The sequence below is a fragment of the Bufo bufo genome, chromosome 2 (assembly GCF_905171765.1).
Source record: "Bufo bufo chromosome 2, aBufBuf1.1, whole genome shotgun sequence".
NCBI lineage: Eukaryota > Metazoa > Chordata > Amphibia > Anura > Bufonidae > Bufo > Bufo bufo.
In genome coordinates this window covers 703,396,611-703,415,555 of record NC_053390.1, presented here as the reverse complement: position 1 = coordinate 703,415,555, position 18,945 = coordinate 703,396,611, and the positions used below count along the sequence as shown (strand labels likewise).

The 18,945-nt window shown below is 45.8% G+C and overlaps 1 protein-coding gene across 1 annotated transcript in view; it reads left to right on the top strand.

Moving 5' to 3' along the window:
* Positions 1-4,753: 4,753 nt before the first annotated feature.
* Positions 4,754-18,945, top strand: part of LOC120990135 (cytochrome P450 3A29-like) — a 30,170-nt gene continuing 15,978 nt past the window's right edge. The window contains 6 exon segments of the mRNA XM_040418711.1: positions 4,754-4,913; positions 5,966-6,059; positions 13,442-13,494; positions 13,993-14,092; positions 14,231-14,344; positions 18,483-18,571. Coding sequence (XP_040274645.1) covers positions 4,843-4,913; positions 5,966-6,059; positions 13,442-13,494; positions 13,993-14,092; positions 14,231-14,344; positions 18,483-18,571 — 521 coding nt within the window. The 5' untranslated portion in view covers positions 4,754-4,842.

The window sequence follows — 18,945 nt, the reverse complement described above, 5'->3', positions numbered from 1 at the left end:
TTAGTTGAAAGAAAGAATCGGCACTCCTTGCAGTATAATCATCAGTATTTTATTCGCCACTCTGGGATAGAGGTGACGCGCGTTTCGGCACATGCAAGTGCCTTTGTCAAACTCATGCAAACAGCAAGTGGCCACTTGCTGTTTGCATGAGTTTGACAAAGGCACTTGCATGTGCCGAAACGCGCGTCACCTCTATCACAGAGTGGCGAATAATATACCGATGATTATACTGCAAGGAGTGCCGGTTCTTTCTTTCAACTATCCCTAGGATAGGTCATCAGTATCTGCTCGATGGGGTCCTACACCCAGGACCCCCCGCCGATCAGCTGTTTGAGAAGGCACAGGCACTTCTGTGAGCGCCATGTCCTTTTCCGTGCATCCCAAGCACAGTGCTGTACTGAGTATCCTGAGGATGGGTTATCAGTATCAAGATCCCAGAAAACCCCTTTAACATTAAATCATATTGATAGGTTTTAGAGATTAGTTAAGAGGGATGTGTATATCTAGCATGATGTGTGTGGCTTGTTTTCTCAAATGGCACATATAGCCAAGTAAAAAGAAAGGCGCACGCTTGAGGAATATGACTGGGTTTCTAGTAAATATGTAGACTCGAAAAATCTAAATTGTGGCTGCAGACACAAAACAGCAAGATTTTTCTAATTAAGTCTATTTGCAAGATATCTTCATGGTTTGTTTACTGGGTTGTTTGGGGTCCCATTGGCAGCACTTTTACAGTTTTTGGAAAGAGTAGTGCAGCATGCAGCACTAAGCTTTTGATAAAAACAAAACCCAGATGTAACCTTCTGACTGATGGGGAGATTTATGACGGTGGGGGTGATTTATCAAGACCAGTGCTTTCTGCATCGGTCTTGATATTCCCTGCGCCGATGGAGGATGAGCCTAATTTATGATGAAGCGCACACCTCGTCATAAATTAGGCGCATCCTCTGGCAGTCTGTGTGCCTAAACAGAAATATAGCTGCTGTAGGTTTCTGGCTTCATTTGCACCAGAAAACTGATGTAAATGAAGATAAATTTGTCTCTGCTGTTGGTCATGTGCCTCTCCTACCCTTGCCACGCTCCCCTTTTGTAAAAGTGGTGACATCGGTGTAAAAAGAGGCACTTGCAAGTTTATTTTCCAAAAAGTCATTTTTAAAAGTCACAAACATACAGCTTGGGACTTTTTAAAGGCTCTTTTCTGGCACAAGGGAGATGAAAATTCTTCCCCTACATCTCTTAGTGTACATCTTTGGCTACAGTTATGGCATTGATTTGTGAATATGGATCTATTTCGTACTAAAAAGTGAATGAGGAAAGTCACAGGCTTTGCCTTCCCACTTTTCTGTTGATACCCTACTTTGTCTACAGGAAACATTCTTATTAGGCTAGTTTCACACTAGCGGCAAGGAACTCCGGCAGGTTGTTCAGGCGGGTGAACAGCCTGTCGGATCCGTGCTGCCGCTAGTGCATGCGTGCCCCCTGACTACCGCTTCGGCCCCATTGAATATAATGGGGGTGGGCCGAAGTTCCGGCAGCAAGGCATGCCGAGAGGCGGCCGGAATAAAACGTAGTAGTTTTATGTCGTAGTTTTATTCCGGCAGCCTCTCGGCATGTGCTGCCGTGCTGCCGCCGGATCTCCATCCCGCCCCCATTATAGTCAATGGGGCCAGAGCGGTAGTCCAGGGGCACGCGTGCACTAGCGGCAGCACGGATCCGACAGGCTGTTCACCCGCCGGAACAGCCTGCTGGAGTTCCTTGCTGCTAGTGTGGAGGTAGCCTTAGACTGACAAACCACACACATTACATATTTGGGTGTTCAAGTCACAGCTTCCTACAATGCCTTATATGAGGCTAATTTCCCTCCTCTGATAGCAATTTTAACCACTGATCTCCAAAAGATGGATAAAGCTGACTTGTTCTGGGTGGGTCGCATTGCAGCTTTTCAACAGCACTCTTTACTCGAACTGCTGAGCTCCTTCTTCACCAAGATCAAGAAACTTTGGCATAAAAGCAGGCCTCGTACTGCAATGAGCACTCTCTAGAGCAATAAGCGATACGGAGGTCTTAGCCTAACCAATATTCCAGATTATTATTTGTCTACGTGTGTAGGACATTTTAAGGAGTGGTGGAGTGGAGATTCTTCAAAACATTGGGTACACATTGAGTTATCTCTCCTCCCTTTGCATAATTTGAGAGCGCTTCTCATAGCGTCTTTAATTGATAACTTCAACTCAAAATTTCCAAAGCACTACTTCTTTGTCTATTGCCTTATTGCTCCTATACAAACGTTCAAATACTTTTTTTTCCAACACATTGATGGAGTCGTGGTATTTCAAGGGCAGGGACGTAACTACCATAGTGGCAGACCATGCGACTGCTATGGGGCCCAGGGCAAGAGGGGGCCCAGTTGGGATCATCTCCTCTTCTACTGGGAGTCAAAACTTGGTCAGGACTGTACCCTCTAAAGAAAGAACTTTTAGCAAACAAAGCAGTGGAAAAAATGGCGCAAGGGTCATTGAAAGGGGTTTAGGCGGAAACTGTTGTGTCCTGTGTGGGGGGCCTGGTTTGATCCTTGCTATGGGGCCCTTACCTCTCTATGTACGTATACAGAAGGTGTCTGATTTTTTTTCTCAGAATACTTTTCATCCTTTTTCTGCCCTCCATAATACCTATCAGGTTCCACACAAAGACTTCTATCAATACCTTTGCATACGCCATTTATTGCAGGTAGATAAACCCTTATTAGTTAAAGCTTCAAAGTCTCTTTTTGATCTATGGTCGACAACAGCCAAGAGATAAACCCTTAGGCTAGATTTTTTTTTTTTTTCGTCTTTGCATTTTTTTTTTTCTGCCCTATTTTCCTTGAGACATAACTTTTTTATATTTCCGGTCACATAGCTGTATGAGGACTTATTTTTTGCAGGACAGGTTGTACTTTCTAATGTCACCATTAATGAAGGCATAAAATGTAGTGGGAAGCGGTACAAAAATTCCAAATGGGTTGGAATTGGGAAAAAAAAGCAATTCCTCCACCTTTTTACGGGTTTTGTTCCCACAGCGTTTTGTTTACGGAAAAACTGACCCATGCCCTTCATTCTCTGGGTCAGTAAAATTACAATAATACCCCATATGTGTACGTTTTTTATGTCTAAATAGTGTAAAAATAAATTTTAACTTTGATAAAAAACTATTTTTTTTACATCACCATATTCTGACCCCATAACTTTTTTATACTTCTGTCTACTGAGCTGTTTAGGGGCTCATTTTTTGCGGAACAATCTGTAGTTTTCCAGGATACCATTTTGGAGTGTGCGTGACTTTTTGATCACATTTTATTAAATTTTTTGGGGTAAGAGAAGCAATGAAAAATTAGAATAATGAGGGAATAACACACACCTGGCCATGGAACAGCCGAGAAGCCAATTGTCCCATTACTTTTGGTCCCTTAACAAGTGGGAGGCACATATGCAAACTGTTGTAATTCCTACACCGTTCACCTGATTTGGATGCAAATACCCTCAAATTAAAGCTGACAGTCTGCAGTTAAAGCACATCTTGTTCGTTTCATTTCAAATCCATTGTGGTGGCGTATAGAGCCAAAAATTTTAGAATTGTGTCGCTGTCCCAATATTTATGGACCTGACTGTATACGGGGCTGGTAGCAAATGGGTTAAAGGACACTAGACCTCTATATTCCATGCTAAACTTAAAATAATCTTTTGTTAAATCGGCTCCATATCTGGTGTGGGATAGGGAGCTCAGCAGGGTGATATCTAAGACTCAATGGTCTATGGCAATGAGATTTGCGGTCACTCATTTACGATGTGCGACTCATTATGAAGCATATATGAAAACGGTGCTGAGATAGTATTATACTCCCATATGACTTAGCATCATATACCCAGGGACTTCTCATTTTTGCTGGAGACAGTGTGGCGGAAATCCGGAATTATTGCATTTCCTGTGGTTATTTTAACAACCGAACCTGGAGAACTGGAGGGAACTGGCTGAATCCCATGCCTGTGCACGCACTATCGCGACTCATTTGGCTACTAAAATAACTATAGCTAGAAACTGAAAAAGTTCCTCAATCCCATCACTTAGCGACAGTCTACGCTCAGTAAACACTACAGTTTGGTGTGAGGGAATGATGGCTTTGAAGGATCATAATATGATATTTGCAGTAAATCTTTGAACACAGTTTTTTTTTTTTGTTTTTTGTTTTGCATTGGATGTTCTTTTCACAATACTTTGAAAAAACCTAATAAAAACGTATTGAACTGAAAAAAGCATTTCAACGCAATAAATTGCAAAAATAAAATCCCCTCCACATATTTGACATTGCTGCATCCGTAATTACCTGCACTACACAATTATCACATAATTTATCCCATATGTGAACACCATAAAAAAGCCAGAATTAGTTTCTTTGCTTATTTGCCACCCAAAAAAAATATAAATTATAGTGCTATACAGATTGTCTAAGAACTGCATGTGGCCCCGCACTAGGCACTATAACACGGTGTATCCCTTATGGCTGTAGTGTTCCTCTTTATGAAGGAATAATATCAATGCCGACTAGCACTGTGGGCTTTTCTGTACATTTCAGAGACATTACAGCAGTTTACATTGTGTGCCTCTCCCTGTATATACATAAGTGCCTGGCCTGTTGCCAGCAATGTTCTCAGATAAGTGATCCCTCCTCCAGAGCAGCGTCATAGGGATTGGGAAGGAAGCAGTATATTAACAGCTAGCCAAGTGCAGAGAGCCAGAAGTGGAGGAACACTATCAAGAAGCAGGGAAAGTATATACAAGAGGGGTCAACATCTAGGAAGATTAAGCATGTATCTCATCCCAGATTTCTCCAAGGAAACATGGATCCTTCTCATCATACTGCTGGCACTTCTCGCTTAGTAAGATCATTCTCTCTTAATCTAAAGTGTTTTTGTCCTTTCTGCCAAATAATAAGCAAAGGGTTGTAACTTTATATCAGTGAACCTGTATGTTTGCATTTCTCGTCCCTGGATGAGGCATGTAAACCCTGTCCCCTAGCTGAGGCCCCTGAGATCAGCCGTAGGGAACTAAAGCTAAACATACCAAAGTTACTGCACATCTTGTACTGTGTTAAAGGGGTTCTCCGGGAAACTAAACTAAATAAAAAAAATGAAATATTATGTCATAGTAAAAACATTTATAAATACCTTTATTTATCAAAAGAAGCTTGTTTTTCCTAGGGAGTTATCATTGTGGGATCCTAAAATGGCTGCCATCAAGTCCCAGTGAGTGTACTGGACATTCTAGGACGTGTTTCTGACGCAGTGACCTAATGGCAGCCATTTTAGGATCCCACAATGATAACTCCCTAGTGAAAACGAGTTTCTTTTGATAAATAAAGGTACTTATGAATGTTTTTACTATGACATAATATTTCTTTTTTTTAGTTTAGTTTCCCGGAGAACCTCTTTAAATGATCAATTGATCATCATGGATCTCTTCCCTTTAAAAAGTTATATACTAAGAGATACTGGGTGCATGAACCCAGTCTGTAAGTGAACTCACACTGACTGGCAGCTTTTCTATGCTTGTAGGCTGTATATACTCTGTAGTTTTTATATGAAGGTTGTATACAGCTGACAGGCAGTTTCTGCAATCATGTAAACTTCCCAGATATTTTCCACGGGGCCTGAGAGCATTTCTAGGAAGGAGCTGCCCCCCAGGAATGGCTGACATCTTCTCCCTAACACTCGTAACCAGGAACGGCCAGCTCTCTGGTATCTGTACTGTATGCTTCTGCTTCCCTGGTAATGGATCCTCCCTCTAGGATTACTGTCGTAATCTATTAACCCTTTCATGCACAGGATTGTACTTATTTGTTACCATGTCCAAAAGGTTTGTACAATGTGACTGTATCCTGAATATTGGAGAAAATATGATAATAAATGACATTTTTTTTATTCTTTTCCAGTTATGGGATCTGGCCATACAGACTTTTTAATAAATATGGAATACCTGGCCCTAAGCCCCTACCATTCTTTGGTACTTTTCTTGAAAACAGAAATGTGAGTAAAAAGACACACTATTCACATTTTATTTCAATTACGGCTTATATAACCTTATGCTGCATTAAAAATACACAATTCATTTATATATATATATATTTTTTTTTAAAGCTGGTAATAAGCAGCGTAAAAAAATGTACTAGAAAGGTAGCGGCGTTGGACTGTAGCTGAATGCTGTACCAGCAGACAGCAGGCTGAACAGCACAATAAAGCACATATCAGGCACTGGGAACAAATAAGAAAAAGGAATATATAACACTGCTACTATAGGTAAACTAGGGGCGGTATATACGGTATATATAGTGAAGTAACAGAGTATATTTATATCACAATTCTTGTATTGTAGTATTATTGGGTGACACCATATAGGTATATAGCATTACTGAATATAATAAAGCATACACATGATTTGACCTTAAATCAGGCTCTGTGCCTCAGTATCATTATTATTATTAAAGCGCCATTCACTCCATGGCACTGTACATGTATGAAGGCCGATTTATTGGCCTGTATTGTGGGAGGCGCGGCAGCAGCCTTCATTAACCTCTGGGCTCAGCGTCGGTGCTGTGTACCCTCCCAACCCGCCCTTCTTTTTAATGTTACATCTTACAGAGTATGCCCTCTTTTAGGCGTCTCTCCTATGCAGCGGTTATGGCACAATTCAAGCCACTTAGATCTAGTTAGTTAGGCAGGTTGATGGTCACGTCTCTAGTTGCCTCCATCACACAGGTATCCATGACCACAAATGAAAAGGGGTATACATTCATAATACAGACAAGTGGAAGGCTGAAAAGTCAGCCTGAATTTGTGGGAGGGGCATCTTACCTTCTTAAGCTCCAGCCCCCAGCTCCTCAGGGCGCTTCTGTTCATACGCTGGATAAGGAGTCGCTTGCTCTGGTACTGCATCCGTGCACGTCGTGAGTTGCTTTCATCTGCTTCATTTAGTTTCATACACTGCCGTTCACGTCTTCAGGAGAGGTAAATTCTGTGCCATACTTTCGGCTCCCTGAGTCGGCGCGCGTTCCAGCGTGGAACGCATGCCTATACACATTCCTGCCCCAAGTTGTTTTTCTTTTCTGTTTTTGTTTGTCTCCTTTATTTTCCCCATCCAACTCCCTCCCGAGGCAGCAGGGGGGGCAGGGTCCGGCCCGCGGGTCCCCCCCTCCACACGGCCTCCCCCGTCCTGTCCTTACTTAGGGCTCCTCTGCAGCCCGGCGTGCGTTCCAGCGTGGAGCGCACGCCGGAAATCCGCCACCAGGAATGAGCTCCGGGTCACGTGGTTGGCGTGCGTTCCAGCTTGGAGCGCACGCTTGGAGTCCCTCCGCCGGGCCTGGGCCTGGTCACGGGTTCGGCGTGCGTTCCAGAGTGGAACGCACGCCGGAATCTTCATTTAGGCCCGGCAGATTCATGCGACGTGGCGGCTCCAGTGCGGTGGCTCCAGCCTGGGTTAATGCTGTCCCCACTGGGTCCCTCCCCCTCTCGAAACACACCTTGATTCTGGCCCCACAACCAGGTCTCCCGCCCTACGTACTACTTAGGATGGGTGGTCCCCGTCCCCCAGTCTGCTGGTCCGCATGGTCACCCCCCCTGCACATTTTTTCATTTCAAACCAGGCAAGCCTGGCACCCCCCTCAAACAGGCCATACGTAGTAAGGGTATCTAGCCCCTGGGCAACAACGGCCACGTCCACAAACAGCCGCAAAAAAAAATAAAAAAATCCCTCAGTAGGGCCCAACCACAAGACATCTCATACGCACTCCCGCCGTGCCACGCTGCGCTAAGCGGGAGGAAGACAAAGTCATCCTCGCTTCCTCATTTAGGGAGAGGGCCCCGGAGTCCCTGCTGGGCTGAAAGGGCGCTAGTTCCAGTACGTTGCTCAAAGAAACTGGGGGTCTCACTACGAGTGGGCCAGGTCATCATTACACGCCATACTCATTCAGCGGTCACAATGTTCACTACAGTCATTTATTCTATGGTGGCGACAGTGCCATGTGTTATATGTATGTACTTTCACGTTATATGTTGTTGTCTCCTCTACTGGTTCACCAGGCTCATACCTACTTCTGTCTCCTGGTTCACCCAGGCTCATACCTACCTCTGCCTCCTGGATCGCCCAGGCACGCACCTACCTCTGTCTCCTGGTTCGCCAGGCTCATACCTACCTCTTACTCCTGGATCGCCCAGGCACGCACCTACCTCTGTCTCCTGGTTCGCCCAGGCTCATACCTACCTCTGCCTCCTGGATCGCCCAGGCACGCACCTACCTCTGTCTCCTGGTTCGTCCAGGCTCATACCTACCTCTGCCTCCTGGATCGCCCAGGCACGCACCTACCTCTGTCTCCTGGATCGCCCAGGCTCACACCTACTTCTGTCTCCTGGATCACCCAGGCTCATACCTACCTCTGTCTCCTGGTTCGCCCAGGCTCACACCTACCTCTGTCTCCTGGTTCACCCAGGCCCGTCACCCTCCTCAGTTATGTTCTCTTTTTTTTCCGAACCTTATGGATTTGTCCTCTCAGAAACGTGCCCTGACCGTTCACTCGTGTGATATTAGGACCAAGGTCAGGTGACCCAACACATCAGTACAGGTAGTAGCCTCTAAGCCCAGGTACGTTGCCCAGACAGACTCAAGCCTGCTCGTAGGCACCAGTCGTACTATGTCCCGATCACATATAGTTATTCGGGACCATTTCTTTCTTTACAGGTTTAAGCATGTCCCATGCTTCAGACGTGGAGGACACCATGTCCCTCCCTGGAACGTCCGGCTCAGGCCAGCCGGGCAACACGTCCCTGAGAAGCTGGACGGTTCCCAGGCTCATCACTGAACTCAATAGGAGGGGCATTCCTCACCCGGCCTCTGCCCGCAAAGCAGAGTTATACAAGCGGCTGATGACCACCCCGGGTCCGTTAGGCGTCCAGCCGGGCACCACGGACACTCAACAGGCATTGAGGCATCTGCAAGCCACCATTGACTCCTTGGTCGGCATGGTGACTGATGCCCAGTCCTGGGTTTCGGTACTGGCCATTTTCACGCCCCGGGTGGCCCCGGCTCATTTCATCCCGGACGGCATTAAGAAGGATATTCTGGCGGGAAAGGATGTGAACCTGGCGTCCATCCTTATCGCCTCACAGGACCTCCCTGAGAACAGGGTCATCAACTGTGGTGACGTCTCCCTTGTCCTGAGGGCCAAGGACGCAAGGCTGAACCGAAAGCTCACCATCCCGGAATTTGTTTTGGCGTTCAGCCTGTTCAGGGATATCGTGTGCTCGGCCCAGCCTACAAGAAGGGAGGGATTAGATTCCTACCTCTATTTGGTCACGATCTGGGGCATAAGTACGGTGGCGCGTCATTCTATGACTATCACCGCTCCTTCTCGGCTAAGGCAGCGGCTGCCCTGGTTCAATTCAAGTTCGTCACCAACTGGGCAAATATAGACATGGAATTGTTCTGCCGCCACTTCGTGGGTCTCAGGGCCCCGTCTTGCTCAGGGTGCCAGTCCATCTTCCATTCCTCGGACTGGTGTCCGAACGCCGTCAACCCTGTCCAGGATAGGTCCCTGCCCGGCCCCTCAGGTCTCCAACTGGGCACCCCCGGAGTGGACAAACTGGGCAGGCCCATCGTGTTCCTGGGCAAGAGCCAGGTCTGCAACAATTATAACATGAACAGTTGCGGCTTCAATAGTTGCAGGGCCCTCCATATCTGCTCGCTGTGTTTCAGGGCTCACCCGCGTCCCGCCTGTCCCAGGAGGTCTGCGAGGCAGCTATGACTATCCAACATTGACCTCGACCTCCTTGGAATCCTTCTGCAGGGCCACCCCGACAGGGGGTTTGTGCAATTCTTGTTGTCCGGATTCGCAGAGGGCTTTCACACGGACCTCATCGCCCTGCCGCAGACGTCTTGGGAAGGCGGCAACCTGAGGTCGGCTTCTGGGGACCCGGCAGTGGTTGAGGAGTTGCTCCAGGCGGAAGTCGACAAAGGTTTCCTAATCGGGCCGCTTGAGTCGATACCGTTTCCTTCCTGGCGCATCAACCCCATTGGCCTGGTGTCCAAAAAAAATTCAAATAAAAAGAGGTTAATCTATGACCTGTCCGCGTCTCATGCCTCTGCCGTCCCCAGTCTCAACTCGCTCATTCCATCCGAGGAGTTCTCCATTAAATATTCCTCTACAGACGAGGCGATTAAAGACATAGTAAACTCCGGCAGGGGTTCCTGGTTGGCAAAGGCGGACATCTCAGATGCTTTTAAGCTCCTCCCCGTTAAACCGCACTTATGGGGTTACTACGGGCTTAGATGGGCCAATCGCTATTATTTCGCAAACAGGCTCACGTTTGGGTCAAAGAGTAGCCCATGGTTGTTCGACCAAATTGCCAAGGCCCTGCACTGGATCCTCGTCCACCATGGCGGATTACCCACGGTCATCCATTACCTCGATGACTTCCTGATCATCGAGGGTCCACAAGGCGGGTCGGGCAACCTGGCTACTCTTCTCCAAATCTTTTCCAGCCTGCAGGTCCCGATAGCCCACGCAAAAACTGAGGGCCCCGCCCATAGGGTGATGTTCCTCGGCATCACCCTGGATTCCATCCGGATGGAGGCCAGCCTCCCGGAGGAAAAACTGGCGAGTTGCCGTGCGGCAATTTCCCACGCCATGTCCGTGGGCTACCTGTCCAGCGTGGAGCTCCAATCCCTGCTGGGGCATTTCAACTACGCCTCCAGAATTATGCCCCAGGGCAGGGCTTTCACCACCAGGTTGCTCCAGCTGTTGCCTTCGGTTCCTGACCAGAGCAGCATCGTCCACTTGGACAGCCATGCCAGGGCGGACTTGGCCATGTGGTCCCTGTTCCTATCCTCCTGGAACGGGATCTCCCTTTTCGTGCCGTCATGGGCACTGTCATACCCCACCGTTTTCTCGGACGCTGCTGCGTCCCGGGGGTATGCCGCTATTTTTGGGTCCCATTGGATGGCTGGCCAGTGGCCCGTAGAAATCCGGTCAGTCGCCGAAAATCTGAGTTCGTCTTCCCTCCTGGAGCTTTACCCCATCGTAGCGGCGGCCCAAGTGTGGGGTCATCGCTGGGCGAACACACTGGTGATGTTCATCACCGATAACCAAGCGTGGACATCATCACAAGAGGTCGGGCCAAATCCCCCAGGATCATGTCCCTCCTGCGCAGACTAGTTTGGCTCTCCCTCACTTATAATTTCCATGTGTTCTGCAGCCACATCCCGGGGGTCGAGAACGTGGAGGCAGATGCCCTGTCCCGATTTAATTTCCCCCTCTTTTTTCAGGTGCTGCCAGGAGCGGACCCCTCGGGGTTCCCCCTTCCGGTCTTCCAGTCTCTAGTGATGGACTAGAGTCCCTCCTTGCCCACGCCAGGAACCTGGTTCAGCATTCCCTCTCCTCCAATACTGTCAGGAACTACCAAGCGGGTGTCAAGGTTTACAAAGGTTTTGCCAGGTCCCACCCGCAAGGTGGCTTGGACGATGTCTCCTACACCCTGGCGTTTATAGCCCACTGTCACCGCAATCTCAGGCTGTCATTTAACACCATCAAGCTGTACCTAGCGGGGATACAGTACTGCGCCATGCTTCATAACCCGAATGGGGGTTCTATTTTTTCAGTGCAGGCAGTTAAAGCGGCCCTTAGGGGGATCCAGAAGTGCGGGGACGCCCCTCCCGCCCGTAGGCAGCCGGTCTCCGGTGAGATGTTCAGGAGACTCTTGTCCGCGCTGGATGGACTCCCTTTTGGCCACTCTCCTAGTTTAATTATTAAGGCAGCCATGTATCTCGGGTTTTACGGGTTCCTCAGGCCAGGTGAGTTTACCAGCACCTCCCCTAAATGTCAGGGGTTGCAGGTGCGGCAGTTGTCCTGGGCCCATGACCATTTTGTCCTCTGGCTCCCTTCCACGAAGGCCAATCAGCATGGGCCACCCTCGGAAGTCAGGTTTTTTAAAACCTCCAACGATTGGTGCCCGGTCATGGTCCTCCGTCAATTGCTAGCCTTGTTGCAAGATGCCCCACTAGATGCCCCGCTGCTTCCTTGGCGTGGGGGGCCCCTGACGGCAATCCATTTCGTGTCTCCCCTCAGAACGCTGGCCTCAGGTCTCGGCTATAACCCGCTGGCCATCACAGGACACTCGCTGAATCGGGGCCGCGTCCTCAGCATCAAAAAACGGGGTCCCGGCGCACGTGACCAAATGCATGGGTCGTTGGCGCTCTTCCTGCTTCACGAGATACATCCCGAACCCGAATGTAGAGATTTCCCAGGCGTTTTGTAGTCTTGCTCTCTGAGTGGAATTAAAGGCTTTTTGTCACTACTCTGCTCTCCTCGTCTATCTTTGCCCACTACTAGGCTTACCCTCGCTCCTGGCTTCCGGCACAACACAGCCAGCTAGGTCAGGGGAAGCGCTTCCCCCCTCATCACAGGTTAAGCCTCTCCCATAAGTGGAAGGCTGAAAAGTCAGCCTGAATTTGTGGGAGGGGCATCTTACCTTCTTAAGCTCCAGCCCCCAGCTCCTCAGGGCGCTTCTGTTCATACCCATCCACCCCCCCTGTTCTCAAACACTCCCCTTAGGGTACGCCCACTACTAGGCTTACCCTCGCTCCTGGATTCCGGCACAACACAGCCAGCTAGGTCAGGGGAAGCGCTTCACCCCTCATCACAGGTTAAGCCTCTCCCATAAGTGCAATAAGCATGAACAAGACACGTTACAAACTGGTACTGGTAGAAGGAGAGAGGGCCCTGCCGGTGAGGGCTTACAATCTACAAGGTATGGGAGAAAGACACAGTAGGTGAGGGTAAAGCTGGTCATGGTGGTATAGCAGCAGTAGATCATATTGATTACCACTGTTTCGAATTCCTGTAAAACTTTAGTTTATCAGGATTCTGGAATTGCTACTACCTGTTGTGAAACCATTAAATTTACAGTCCTGGGGAGCTTGCTGCATGTAGCAGAGCAATAAAGCTGTCTGTGGTCCCTTGTGCAATAAGTCTGAAAAGTTTGTCCAAATTATCATGGACTTCCCAGCGCCATGAGCTTTGGCACCTGCCCTGGTGCTGATGCTGAACCTGCATGGTGTGAATGTATCTATTAACGGGTCATATCAGATCTATAGATAATTAAATTTACATTTTCAATGCTAAAACATTGCAGCAATTTAGATTCCTAGAGAATCTGTATAGAGTAGAAGGATGTATGTCATCACCCACAACAAACAGGCTGAGAAAAGTTATCATTTTAAGATGAATTTTAATAAATGAATGGCCTTCCCTAATATGTTTTTTTATGTTTTGTAAGAATTTGCTTCATGTATGTCCAAACCAGTTAATCTACTAACTTCCTTAGGTCTGGGATTATTGTTAGTAAAGCATACTTTTTTTCAGGGAGTTTTTCAATTTGACATGGAAAGTTTCAAAAAGTTTGGAAAAATATGGGGGTAAGTAAAAAATATTATGTGTGTTAGTGAAACCGCTATTTTCTAATACATTGTAGCAGTCATTCCATTTCCTGATTTAAGTGGATTTACACTGCCCAATATTCCTGAAACAGGCGTAGAAAATGATGACTTAGATGGGCCTGCGACTTTTCCCTGCTCACGCCAGGTCTAAACTTTTGGGCGTGGCATGGGCGGGGAAAAGTCGCAGATAGTGGTGCAACTAACCGTTGCTCCGCCATCTGCGCCTGAAATACGCCTAATTTAGGCGTATTTCAGATTAGAAAGTGACCCCCAAAATCTTTTAGAATGAATTGCTATTACAAATATGGTAATTAACAGTACCATCTCTTCACTGAGGTACTGTGCTGTGTGCACTTGCAGGGTACACTTTTTAATGTGGCACAGACAGTTCAACTTTTACTAGGTGAATAAAAGCATTTACCATGTGCCATAGTGGTGGTCATCGCCAGATATGAACGTCTCTATTTTCTTTACCAGGTTCTATGATGGGAGACAGCCGGTACTCGCCATTATGGACCCAGCTATCATTAAAGCCATTCTAGTTTAGGAATGCTATACTATTTTTAAAAACAGAAGAGTAAGTCCTCCTATCAAATCCAGTTTTCATTTGCTTTTGGCTATTTCTGGTGATTTTTATTTCTAAACTTTTATTTTTATATATTTAATATTTAATATAATTTTATATATTTTAATAATATGTTTGCTTCTTTTTTAGAATTTTGGCCTTAATGGCCCTCTAAGGTCTGCAGTGTCAACGGCTGCAGATGACCATTGGAAGAGGATAAGAACAGTGTTGTCACCAACGTTCACCAGTGGTAAACTTAAGCAGGTAAATTATATAAGACACTAGCAGAAGGACTCGGCTTCGCTCGGGTATATTTTATCTATTTCATTTAATGTTTGTGTGTGTCATTAAAAGATATCAACAGTATCCCCCATAATAGTGACCTCTACAGCACCCCGCCCCTTTAACAGTAAACTACACAGTCCCCCACCCCTTAATACTGACCCCCCCACAGTCCCCCGCCACTTTAAAATGGGACCTCCACATCAGCCCATCCCCTTAACTTTGACTTTCACAGCAGCCCGCCCCTTTAACAGTCAGTTTCACAGCACCCCACTCCTTTGACAGTGACCTCCTCAGGGGCTCTCCCCCTTAACAGTGACCTCCACAGTACCCCGCTGCCTTAACAGTGACCTCCACAGAAGTTGCCCCTTTAATGGTGGCCCCTGCCCCCTTAACAGTGACCTCCACAGTGTCTGCTCTTTTAACAGTGACCTCTACAGCGACCTGCCCCCTTAACAGTAACCTCCACAGTGCCCGCCCATTTAATGCTAGGGCTACACGATGTCATGTGTTGCGTGACATTTTGTCTCAACAATTTTTATAATGATAGTCTATGGTGTCGCACTGCGACATGTGACATACTGCGACACGACTGTCGCAAAAAATACATCCAACATGGATTTTTCTGCGACTGTCACAGTACGTCACATGTCGCAGTGCAGCACGATAAACTATCATTATAAAAATTGTTGCGCGACATTGGTGCGACATCAATGTCGCGCGACACATGTAGTTGTGCCCTATGTGACGTGCAACTTATTGTCACGCGACTCATGTTGTCGTGTAGCCATAGCCTAAAGTTGACCTACAGCAGTGAAGAAAAATGGCTGGGTTGTTATAGAAACCTGGAGTAAAACTGTGTGTATGTGGAGACTAAGGGCCTGCATGCTTCTATTGGCTGATAAGGGACATGTGACCGTGTGTATGGCAGTTGGGATATGAAGAGAAAGACTTGCAGGCTTGTATTCGCTAATGCAGGTCATTTTTGAGGAATATCTAAGGAACGGTACGTCCTAGAGAGCTGTGACCCCCACAAGATTTCTTTTCAGGTAGCAAGGGATGTGTATACTAAGTTTAGTTGAAATCGATGGTTGCATTTTTGAGTGATCGCGGAATATACCGTACATACATATACACATACAGGGAGTGCAGAATTATTAGGCAAGTTGTATTTTTGAGGATTAATTTTATTATTGAACAACAATCATGTTCTCAATGAACCCAAAAAACTCATTAATATCAAAGCTGAATATTTTTGGAAGTAGTTTTTAGTTTGTTTTTAGTTTTAGCTATTTTAGGGGGATATCTGTGTGTGCAGGTGACTATTACTGTGCATAATTATTAGGCAACTTAACAAAAAACAAATATATACCCATTTCAATTATTTATTTTTACCAGTGAAACCAATATAACATCTCAACATTCACAAATATACATTTCTGACATTCAAAAACAAAACAAAAACAAATCAGTGACCAATATAGCCACCTTTCTTTGCAAGGACACTCAAAAGCCTGCCATCCATGGATTCTGTCAGTGTTTTGATCTGTTCACCATCAACATTGCGTGCAGCAGCAACCACAGCCTCCCAGACACTGTTCAGAGAGGTGTACTGTTTTCCCTCCTTGTAAATCTCACATTTGATGATGGACCACAGGTTCTCAATGGGGTTCAGATCAGGTGAACAAGGAGGCCATGCCATTAGATTTTCTTCTTTTATACCCTTTCTTGCCAGCCACGCTGTGGAGTACTTGGACGCATGTGATGGAGCATTGTCCTGCATGAAAATCATGTTTTTCTTGAAGGATGCAGACTTCTTCCTGTACCACTGCTTGAAGAAGGTGTCTTCCAGAAACTGGCAGTAGGACTGGGAGTTGAGCTTGACTCCATCATCAACCCGAAAAGGCCCCACAAGCTCATCTTTGATGATACCAGCCCAAACCAGTACTCCACCTCCACCTTGCTGGCGTCTGAGTCGGACTGGAGCTCTCTGCCCTTTACCAATCCAGCCACGGGCCCATCCATCTGGTCCATCAAGACTCACTCTCATTTCATCAGTCCATAAAACATTAGAAAAATCAGTCTTGAGATATTTCTTGGCCCAGTCTTGACGTTTCAGCTTGTGTGTCTTGTTCAGTGGTGGTAGTCTTTCAGCCTTTCTTACCTTGGCCATGTCTCTAAATATTGCACACCTTGTGCTTTTGGGCACTCCAGTGATGTTGCAGCTTTGAAATATGGCCAAACTGGTGGCAAGTGGCATCTTGGCAGCTGCACGCTTGACTTTTCTCAGTTCATGGGCAGTTATTTTGCGCCTTGGTTTTTCCACACGCTTCTTGCGACCCTGTTGACTATTTTGAATGAAACGCTTGATTGTTCGATGATCACGCTTCAGAAGCTTTGCAATTTTAAGAGTGCTGCATCCCTCTGCAAGATATCTCACTATTTTTGACTTTTCTGAGCCTGTCAAGTCCTTCTTTTGACCCATTTTGCCAAAGGAAAGGAAGTTGCCTAATAATTATGCACACCTGATATAGGGTGTTGATGTCATTAGACCACACCCCTTCTCATTACAGAGATGCACATCACCTAATATGCTTAATTGGTAGTAGACTTTCGAGCCTATACAGCTTGGAGTAAGACAACATGCATAAAGAGGATGATGTGGTCAAAATACTCATTTGCCTAATAATTCTGCACGCAGTGTATATACGTCTTTTTATATATAGATGTCATAAATAAGTATGAGATAATATTACTATTTTGTTCATTAAAATTGTTATAAACTATGATCTAAAATATGGGACCCCATAATCTTTAAAAAAAAAAGTGGTTGTGGTGCTCTCCCAAGCCCCTTCTGCTCCTGTTGGCTGTGCTCAACCTTTATCAGGACCGAGCAGGTTAGTCCTTTATACATTTATAGTGCACAGTAAATATTGTAAAAACATGTAAAAAGGTGATGCTTTTTTTTTTCCCAATTCCAACCCATTAATAATTTTTGCACAGCTTTCCAACACGTTGTATAGAAATTTAAATCGAGCTATTAGAAAACACAACTTGTCCTACAAAAAAAAAAGCCCTCATACGGCTATGTGAACAGAAAAGTTAAAAATTACGAGTCTTGGAAAGCAGGGAGTAAAAAATGAAAACAAAAAAATGAAAATTCTTTTGTAGCCCCAAGCGGATAACCCCTTGACAACCTCCGCCGTACATGTACAGTGGTGGTTGTCACTTTAAAGATGGCACCCCCGCACAAGCACAGCAGGTGGCATAACCGCTGGGTAGCTGCTGTTTCAAACAGCAGAGGCCTGGGCTAATGTCTGCAATCGTCCTTGATGCTGCCGGCCGAAATGGGGGAAGCTGTTATGTTCCTGTGATGGGGAACGGGCTCTCACTGGTATACTCCAACACAGGCAGCACTGTATTGGAATATACTGAATACTGTGTTCTGTGATGGATAAATATCCATCACAGAATATAATTAGCAATCTAATGATGCAATCCAGTGCTTGTTATAGTCACCTAGGATGACTTCGAAAAAAGGTTAAAGAAAATAAAAAGTTTTTAAAAACAAAAAAAAATCTAAAAGTTCAAATCACCCTCCCTTCCCCAAAAAAGAAAATAGATAAATAATTAATAAAATCCTTCACCGTGTCAAACGCCCGTACTAATAAAATATTAAAATATTTACCCCATACGGCAAATGGTGTAACAGAAAAACAATAAAAAATTGCCATTTTATTGTCACTTCACCTCCCCAAAAAATTTGAAAAAACTTATCAAAAAGTCTCACACACCCCAAAATCTGTGAAAAGTACAGATCGCCCTGCAAAAAAATGAGACTTCACACAGCTCTATGGACATAAATATAAAAAGGTATAGAGGTTAGAATATGGTAATATATAATATAAAGAAAAACCTTTAAAAATGTGGTATTGTTGTAATCGTACTGACTCAGAGAAAGAAGGTTAGTTTTACCGCATACAGAATGTTGTAAAAAAACAAAACAAAACATAACACTGTGGTGGAATTGCATTTTTTTTTCAAAATTCCACCCCATTTGGAATTTTTTTTCAGCTCCCTGCTAAATGATATGAAATACTAAATAGTGCCACTCTTACAGATGTTCCCGATAATTAAACAGTATGGAGACCTTTTAGTGAAGAATATTCAGAAGAAAGTAGATAACAAAGAATTCATAGATATGAAGAAGTAAGTACATATCTTTATTACAGTTTATATAAACTAGACGCAGGGCTGGCCAACCTGCGGCTCTCCAGCTGTTGTAAAACTACAATTCCCACCATGCCCTACTGTAGGCTTATAGCTGTAGGCAGTCTAGGCATGCTGGGAGTTGTAGTTTTGCAACATCTGGAGAGCCACAGGTTGGCCATCCCTGAACTAGAGCATGGCTCTTGGCATGTTTTCAGGACACGTTCCTGATGGACAAACAAGAGGGATCTGCCACATAAATTCATTGGCATACGTGGTGCTCTTTTTTCTGTCCTTAAGGCCTCTTTTACACTGGTGTGTGCGGCCCGTGGTCGTGCTGCGGCCTGCATAGTCCGTGGGGCAGCCGCAGCGGA